We start from the raw sequence: 8,916 nt of genomic DNA on the forward strand, positions 1-8,916 counted from the left end.
CCACAGGATTGAAAAGAAACATGAACTCTAAATGTCTTGCTTTCAGTGTTCATGACAGCATTGTATTTGTAGATTGTTACGGATCGGTTTTACAAATGCTTCCTGTGTCACATGATGTGATTATGCATGCTTAGTCCATCAGTGCCGGTGTGGGAACGCTCACAGAATAGTAATGGAGGGACACTGAAGGAGTTTTTCAGCCGGATCGGACCTATTCTGGTTTTGTATTTAAAATGAATTTATTGTCGACTCTCCTCGCTGCTGTAGTGAACACACATTAGCTACTAATGAAGAAATCACAGCATTTTGTAACTACTTTTCTTGACATCACCTCTCAGCCAACACAATAAAAAATAATTTTCTGTTTAAACAATCTTTTTTTGTTCTCAATACAAAAATTATAAATATTTGATTTTTTTTTTTTTTTTACAAAACAGCAAACTATACAAATCAAGTGAGACATCAGCAGTGAAAATGGATGCAGAAACATAATATGTGCAGTACAGACAGAGGAGAGAAAGCACAGTATGTTCTCACCGGAGACCGTGATATGCATCCAGATAACGTTTTTACCAGTAATCCTGCTCTTATGCAAGCATAAAACTAACTTCCTTGTGGATGTAAGTGCTACAGAGGCACAACATTTTTAGCAGTCACTTGAAGGTGCAAATAAAAAATCTTGCCCTATCCTTATTTGTTGTGAGAGATCTTGTGTTTTTTAGAGCAGAGAGCCCAGTATTCTGTTTACGATGGCTGACTGGGGGGGGAAGCCAACAAGGACTGAGGAGGAGATACAGGCAAGCTGTGATGGCTGCTGGCTTTCCAAAGTAAAAAAAAAAAAAAAAATCTCTTACTCTGCATAAAAGGCCCCCAGTGTCCTCCTGTAGCTCATTAGTAAGCATATTTCACAGCAGAGAAAGGTGGTGTTATCCAGAATTATTCCCAGGTGCATTTTATACATTAAACCTGACCTTTGGTCCTGTCCTGCATTCACAAGAACACCATTTCTTGCTTTCATCACAGTCCAGACTTTTGCAAATTTGTCATTAACAAACTCGTTATATAAACAGAATTATACAGTCAGCATGAAAGATTACTACTTTATCACAACAAATTACCGGTTTTGGCTTTAAAGCCCACACCAAACCTCAAAAGTACTCCATCAAAACCAGAACCTGAGTTATTCTGGCTTGAAAGGAGGAAAAAAGTGTATATAATTTAACAGCTACAGAGCTGCTGTGAATAGAACAAAAATAAAAACTAATTGGGGGGATTCTGGATAAGACCCCTCTCTCTTTATATTTTTGGTTGCGCTGCTGAGAGGGACAACAGAAATGCTGAAGAACAACTAAAAACATGAGAAAAACATTGGTGCTGGAAAACACTCGAGAACAACGTGAAAGTGATGGCAAACTATGTGAAAGCAGTTATACTAGTGTGTATGGAAGCAGATAAACACACACACTGACAGAAATGTCAAGGTAATCAAGCACTGATAGATATAATCAATATAGAATTGTATGTAGAAGGCAGACAAACATACATACAATCAACAACCCTCCAGGGTCATTAAAACTGATGAAGGTACTGTCATGTTCACAATGCTGGGAAACACACCACAAGCAACAAAAACAGTCCTTTTATAAATGTCATTTCTAAAAATGAGGAAATTAAAATCTAAATAAAAAAGATTGATACAATATTTCTTCCTCAATCTGAGGACTTTAGTGCCACGGACACAAACTCACTGTGAAATGGCCGAGTCAAAAGATCTGTCCTGTGTCGTGACTTGAATACCTTTAAGGTACAAAAGAAAAATGCCAACAAAAATGTGACTTAAGCACAAAATAAAAGCACTGATTACAGTAACACTACATGTCTAATTTGACAAGTTTTTTTTCTAGTGTGACTAAGAGGTTATCCTTGTTACAGGCAGCTGAAAAGCAGGCAAATCGATTTTGGTTTTGTTCCACGTGGTCACTTTCTGTTTAGCCCAACATTTGAATGCATCAACAAGGGCTTCGTACTTCTTGTGTTCCTGAAACAACAGTATGTTTAGTGCAATTTGTCTCTGAACGTGTCTACTAAGCTTAGCTCTTCTGCTATGAATCTATAAAACATGTTTGTAATGCAGGAGGGAAATGAGGGAGTAGATATTTCTCAAAAGAATTTCTTCATGTAAACAACTTCCATAGAAAACTTAGTTAGGCACAGAGTCGCCACTTTGTTCCTTCTCATCATCCCTGTGGCAAATTAACTGGCACAAACTGTCAACTGGTGTGTGAAGAGAGGAGACTCTTGCATTTAGTTCTGCTATTTTTCTTTTTCTTTTTTTTTTTAACAAGTTGCAAACCTTACTGCTTCATAACAATGTTACAATAACACAAAAACCTTTTTTTTTTTTTTGCATCTATTAATTTACTGCATTGCACAGAATCCCGGATCTTTATAGGTTAAGTGCCTTGACATTATCACTGACTCCAGCATAATCCCTCAGTCAGACTCGTATACAGTCTATGATCAGACTACATACATGCTACATGGCTGCGAGTCACAACAGCAGACCTGAAAGAAGAGTAAACCTCTTTTCACACAGGCATTTGACAAAAACAAAAAATATTCCCACAAAAGAAGCTGAAGTGAAACAGTAGGGATGATATGGAGGATGGGTCTTAACATTCCAGGATGCTATTGACTGCTGCCTCTAAAGCAGAATCTGTGTCGGGGTGATGGGGTGAGGTGAGCTGGGGCGAGTACGAAGGTTGCACTGGGTGAGAGGACAGGTTGTGTGACACCTGGTAGACAGTCTGTCCTGACGGTGCTGCAAAATGTGACGCTTTTCCTTGGGGGTTACCGTTACTGCTGCCAGTGCTGCTGGACTCAAAGTACTGCTGAGATCTCTTTATGTCCAACACCCTCTTGTTTTCTAAGTGTGGCAGGAGGAGTCCACCTGTGGAGCCTGGTCCTATAGCCCCACCCCCTCCTGGATCTCCATACCCAGACTGGGTTTCTGTCCTGTATGTCGGCTCAGCAGAATCTTGTTCTGACTGATCCCAGTTACAGCTATCTGTTGGCTGAGTGGGAACAGGATCCTGGAAAAGTTTGGATTTCATCCCACAACAGAAGTCTTCCAAAAAGTTGTCTATGAACCAGAAAGAAAAGAAAAGTGTTAAATAAGTCCTTCATGTGACTTCCTTTGTCTTGTCTTTTGTTTATTTATACCTGGATCCACCAGCACCATGCGTTTGTCTTGTGTAAGGTTGCTGCGTTCCTCCTGATTGAAGGTCCTATCAATCATCACCATCTCTGAAGATGGACTGGAGCGCTGCAGGAAAAGGAGAGGAAACTTGTTTTCCCAGTGCTTATGGTCTATAAGGTACACAGCATCACGAATATTAGTTAAGTGGGATTCAGATTCAGAGCTTGAATTTTGCGCACATTTTATTCCAAACTAAAGTAAACATGAGTGCTTAATGGATCCAATTTTCTTAGGAGAAACATGTTGCATTTGGCTGGTAACCTTTTTTTAACCTTGTGTTTATATTGTCTTGTTTGTTTTTAACCTTGTTTATGTTGTACAAACAAGTAAAACAGCCTTTTATGTGAAACTTTTGTACCATCTGCAAACATTGTATCTGCATGTATTTTTGTAGTTGTGAGAAAAGAAGCTGGCATCATTCTGAATTTTGTGTCCATGCACTACAGAGGTGAGGACACATTACAGTCATTTGTATTCTGCAAACACTGACAGAAAAACTTGCAGCTGATGCAGCTCTATAAATGTTAGACAGATCAGTCTGGAGATAAGTCAGCATGTTAGCTCCTGCTGTAGCTCACTTGTGCAGTGTGACCCATCTCAGATTTAAACACTGGCAGGTGTGACTGAAAGGTTTTTGTGTAGTGAATTTGAGTCAGTGATGAGGTACTTTGTCCTTTAAATGCTGAAAATTAGCTGGAAATCAATTTGCAAACTTGCTGTCAGTGTTATATATTTTGTCATCTTAACCAGTATGTAAGAATTTACCAGGTCATAACATATAAACCTAATTATTTGTATCTGTGGAGGATGTGCACACCAGCGACCAGTCCCTGGATTCACTCTATTCAGTAAAAATTATATTAGATTGAGAAGATTAGCAGCAAAAGGACAACATGACTGATTTCTTTTTATGCCAAATAATTAGTATGAGACAGACCTAAAATGTTTTATGGACACATTAAACTTCTTGGGGAGTGGTAGCCTAGTGGTTACAGAGGCAGGCATGGGGTCTAGAGAACCCATGTTTAAGTCCCCGGACTACCAATCCAGGTGGAATTCCTTGAGCAACGCCCTTAACCCTCCCTGGTTCCACTGCTTGATATTATATCAAGAGATGGGTCAAACAGGGGACAGCTGATTTGATACTGGGATACTTTGTTCTTAGCAACCAGAAAAAACCTCAAAGATGACTCACAATTTTACTCAACTTAAATTCTATTGAGAATTCCTCAAAAATATTTCTAGTAGACAATACAATTCTCTGAAAAGCTGTCGTTGGTGCTTCCATGTCAACTGATGAGAAGCTCCTTTAACTTGTGTTAAACATTCAGGCTTTAAGTTCAACAAAGTAATAAAACCCAATGTTAAGACTTAATGTAACAAGAGCATTTGAAATAATTATTTGCTCGAGTGTGTACTGACCTCTGCTTCCACCATCAGCAGTCGTCTGTATTTGTTTACCATGGCCTGGGTCCTCTGCAGCACCTGAGAGGCAACTGCCTCAAAATCCTCATCCACTGAGAACCATTAAACATAAAACAGTATCAAGGCAAATGTAATTTCATGCTGTGAATATAATTTCACCTCCCCTCAACGCACTTTAGCACACATTTTCTGCCCCCCTTTAAGATCTGGAGCTAAGTTGATCATTTAAAAGGTCGTACCTTCTGAGAACTCATCATGGCTTGGTGGACCCCCCTGGACCACGTGGTACGGGAGAAGTCTTAACAGCGCATCATCAATAGAGGTGAACTTCCGTCGATCTGGAGTCTGAACTCCAATGTGATCTCTCCTCAGTTGTTGTAAAAACCTTTTTAATTTACAGAAAAAGTTGATAAATAAGAATCAAATTCATGAAAAAAATAAAAATAAAAATAAAAATAAAAGACCCCTCACATTTCTCCTTTTGTAAGCAGTGGGACGATGGGCCTCTTCTGAGCACAGACCTATAAAAGAAATAGCGTACATGACCAAAACTGTCATATCACAGACATCTTTTCTTTTTTATGTTCTACTTTTACATTTTTCACAGGCATATGAAATAAATGCCTAACATACCTCAGAGTTTGGGGAGTTTAGTGTCGAATCTTGTGTCATTGCTAAGAGAGATACACAAAAATCAACAAAAAAGATGCAGAAGACATAGAAACAATATCTATTTTTTTTAAAAAATCTTTGGTTACCATGGATACTGCTGAGTTTTGTCGATTTAAAAGCAGGTGAAGAAGAATTCTGAAAAATAAAGTACTGTTGATCAGACAGGTGTTTGCAGCAAAGAAACAGAATAATAATGAAGGATGCAATTATACCTGTCTGAAGTCTTGGTGCTCCTGCATCCCGTTACCAGGTAACGGCGACAGAGAAGTGCAGTTTTGAGTTTGAGTCACTAGAAGGCGCTGCACGGCACAACCTGATGCTTGACCTTGACCAACGATTCCCGTTGAAGATGGACCGATCAGAGTCAGTCGTCCAGGAGCGCATGACGTCTGCACAGGGGTGGAGCCTGCAGCAGATACTCCTGTCCACGTCTGAGTAACAGTCCCACCAACTTGACTCCCACTCACTACTCCCTGATTCAAAATTAGCTGGCCTCCCGGAGTTGCAGTGAAGTTCTGCCCTGCAACAATCTGCACTGTGTTCTGACTGGTAATTAGGGTATTTGAGGTGGGGTCGGAGGGGCTGGACGGAGTGAGTGCCAAAGAGTTGGGTAGTAAGAACTGTCCGGGTTGTACGTTTGTCTGGGCCTGTGCTTGTTGCTGATCCAGAGGCTGCTGCACGACAATAGAGCCATTGGCTGCATACTGTCCAGCAGGAGCAGCAGTATTGGCGTTTGTGATATTAGACACGGTGGTGGCAGTGGGCTGAAGACCAAGGCTGTAAACAGTCTGAGCCCCAGCGTGGGTGGGTTTGGGCTGGATTGGTCTGACAAGAGTCTGGGTTCCTCCAGGACCTCTCTGGATGATGATGTTTTGAAGGGGGATATTTTTGAAAGGTAACCCAACTTGGCCTACTTGCCCTTGGGTAGGGGCAAACACCTGCCCCCCTGTTGCAGTACCTGCCTGGGCTACAGGCACACCTGGCCTTAACACAATCTGCTGAGTTCTTTCTAAGCTGCTCAAAGTCATCACGCCGCCACTCGCCCCAAACGAGCCCAACACTTGGATATGTTGGGCAGAGCCGTTAGGTAGGGGGTTCATTCCTTGCAGCAATTGGCCACCTGGAAAAGGAGCTGTCGCCGTGGTTACCACACCCACCCCTCCTCCATAACTCCCTGACACCATAGGGGAGGAGAAGGGAGTCGAAGCCTGCACAAGAGTAGGAGCAGGTTGAGAGTCCAGCAAGGCCTCCTGGGCCAGCGTCTGCTCCGTGATGTCGGCCTCCAGAAGAGACTTCTGGAGGATGTCGAAAGGCTGGTCCTCTCCCACGAGATCCACCCCTTCTGGGGAACTTCCAGTCCCCAAATCATCCTCAATAAACGAGAGGCTGCTGGATAGCTGGAGGCCTGCCCCGGCTGCATCCTCACCAAAGTCACCCAATGAGGAACCATCCTTGGGGCCAGTGTTGGAGCCAGTCTTCAGGAGACATTGAAACCAAGGTCAATGTTTGCATATTGTATAGAGCACATTTCACCACAAGCTTACAGTAACACAAATTTACTATTCATTGATTTCTGAAAACGTATATGGTAGTTCACTTTCCTGTAACTAAATTTCACAATTATACCATCTACAATTCTATTACAAAGGTAAGTCATTTTGTCCACTTCGTTCACAAACCCATCAATCTGCATCAAACTTCCAAATCATGTCCAGTGTTTTGGCTGTATCAAAGACCACATGTACACTCACTGTGTCATTTGCAAAGAAAGATCCATCTGACCCATAAGCTGCATTTGTCACATCATCCTCTTCAATCTGTTGGTGGAAAAAGAGGACAGTAAAACCAAGTTATATTATGCATTTAAGCTGCATATCTGAGGAACGAACTAAACCGTTAAAATGTATTCTGCAACTGCCACTCACAGACTTGTTGTTTCTGCCGTGAAGATAGTCATTCAGCGCATCCACATCTCTGAAAATTATACAGAACACTTGATGAGACAATTGTTATCGACTTGTTTAAATTTTTGTGTGCCTCTAAGATTTTTCAAAATGTCCAGAGAAGTGGAAGAAGGATTATGAATAATCTTTTTTTTTCTAATGGATTAGTAGATTAGATCTACACACTTACCAAAAGAAAAAAGATACTACAAGATACCTAACTTTTCAAGAAAAGATGTAAAGTTGTGTGGCCAGGTTGATATGCTTGATTCACAAAATTGTGTCATGCACATATAGAAATCCCAGGGATTTTTTGTTTTGTTTTTACCCTAATATATCCAGAAGACGGCGATCATCGTCATCATCCATGACACCTGAAAGAGTGTGGAGGGATAGTAAATGAGGCTATGGGAAAGTTTGATTTTTAATATTTCTTACAATGCAATATGCAAGTGCTTTAGCAGAGCAGTGTATGTGTACTGCTAACTTGTTTTTACTGTGAGGCGTGGGTATTATCGCTGGAAAGCTTAGTGTGTGTATTTTTACGACTTATTAACCTATAGGAACATTTAAACTCACAGATTTCCAACAGGAAGCATGGATTCAGTTATTTATCACTCTTTCTCTCCCGTACCAGGTTGGGCTGTAGAGTGACAAGCCACATTTAATAAAATCTCAGAATGATTGAGGTATTTCAGACAAAAAGGAAAGCATATGAAACAGTGATACAGAAAGAAGCATTTATTCAGCACACAAGTAAAGGACAAGATGGCCTTCACCTCCTTCTACAAAATGCCTCTCTAGTCTGACAAACTCCCTCCCATTACCCTCCTCTGCTGTCCCACATTGGTTGTTGTTCATATGTGCAGAGTGAAAATGGGCATTTGAGTGTAAATAACTCCACCCTGCTCCAGTCATATACTGAATAGTTATTTATCTCTATGTTAAAAAAGCTGTATGTTGTGTTAGCCAGCACTATCCAGCAATACTTGAGGGGAACTAAAGAAAAAAACAAGCACATGGGCACTTATTTGATCCAGGAGTAATAATCTGTAAGTGTTCCAATAAATAGCTTAATATTTATACAATGTGGAAACATGCTAGTAGAATAATATTTAAGTCTCTACAGACACTAACCCAACAAATGAACTTGGATTTCATGTTTATTTCATTCTGTGTTGGTATTCATTTGGAGTTGTCCAGTGTGAGTGTGAAAACTGCAGTGCAACAAAATGGCTGTTGCTATGCCACGAGCCGTCTTTGTGACTGAACGACGCTCGGCCTCCATCTTTGAATCAGGGGGAACAAAGACGATTGGGTTGCCAACACGAAAATACCTGCTGTAATTTACTAAAATATACAAATTAGTTTAAAAAATATATTTTTCACAGTATCTAAATTGCTTTATTACTAATAACATGTTAAGTTAGCTGTTAACTGTGATGCCCATAGGCTGCGAGCTCTCTTGTCCTTCAATGGTTGTTGCAATATGTTTTATTAAACACAATGTCGACGATAAGTTTGGTCTTTTTTTTTTTTGTAATAGCTCCAAGTGTGGACAGAAAGCAGAGCGACCACCACAATCTGAGTCCCATTTCCCTTCACATTTACAGAATA

General features: G+C 40.6%; 1 protein-coding gene across 1 annotated transcript; it reads right to left on the reverse strand.

Annotated features, from left to right (window-relative positions):
- Window positions 1-2,582: 2,582 nt before the first annotated feature.
- On the reverse strand, window positions 2,583-7,933 carry bicral (BICRA like chromatin remodeling complex associated protein). The gene is made up of 12 exons (XM_079260757.1): window positions 7,879-7,933; window positions 7,628-7,673; window positions 7,282-7,330; window positions 7,108-7,173; window positions 5,569-6,831; window positions 5,443-5,491; window positions 5,318-5,358; window positions 5,156-5,205; window positions 4,924-5,069; window positions 4,682-4,776; window positions 3,223-3,325; window positions 2,583-3,142 (listed from the first exon to the last, which is right to left on the reverse strand). Exons 2-12 carry the CDS (start codon window positions 7,666-7,668, stop codon window positions 2,673-2,675), a joined length of 2,373 nt encoding a protein of 790 aa, XP_079116883.1. The 5' UTR covers window positions 7,669-7,673; window positions 7,879-7,933; the 3' UTR covers window positions 2,583-2,672.
- Window positions 7,934-8,916: the final 983 nt, after the last annotated feature.

This window comes from Telmatherina bonti, assembly GCF_933228915.1.
Source record: "Telmatherina bonti genome assembly, chromosome: 21".
Classification (NCBI taxonomy): domain Eukaryota; kingdom Metazoa; phylum Chordata; class Actinopteri; order Atheriniformes; family Telmatherinidae; genus Telmatherina; species Telmatherina bonti.

Excerpts from the sequence above, each read along its gene's own strand:
- bicral (XM_079260757.1), bottom strand. The coding sequence starts at position 7,668 with ATGGATGATGACGATGATCGCCGTCTTCTGGATATATTAGG. Across the intron at positions 6,832-7,107 it reads CTTTCTTTGCAAATGACACA|ACTGGCTCCAACACTGGCCC; the intron begins GTGAGTGTACAT and ends TGTCTCCTGAAG. Across the intron at positions 5,359-5,442 it reads AAAACTCAGCAGTATCCATG|CAATGACACAAGATTCGACA; the intron begins GTAACCAAAGAT and ends TATCTCTCTTAG.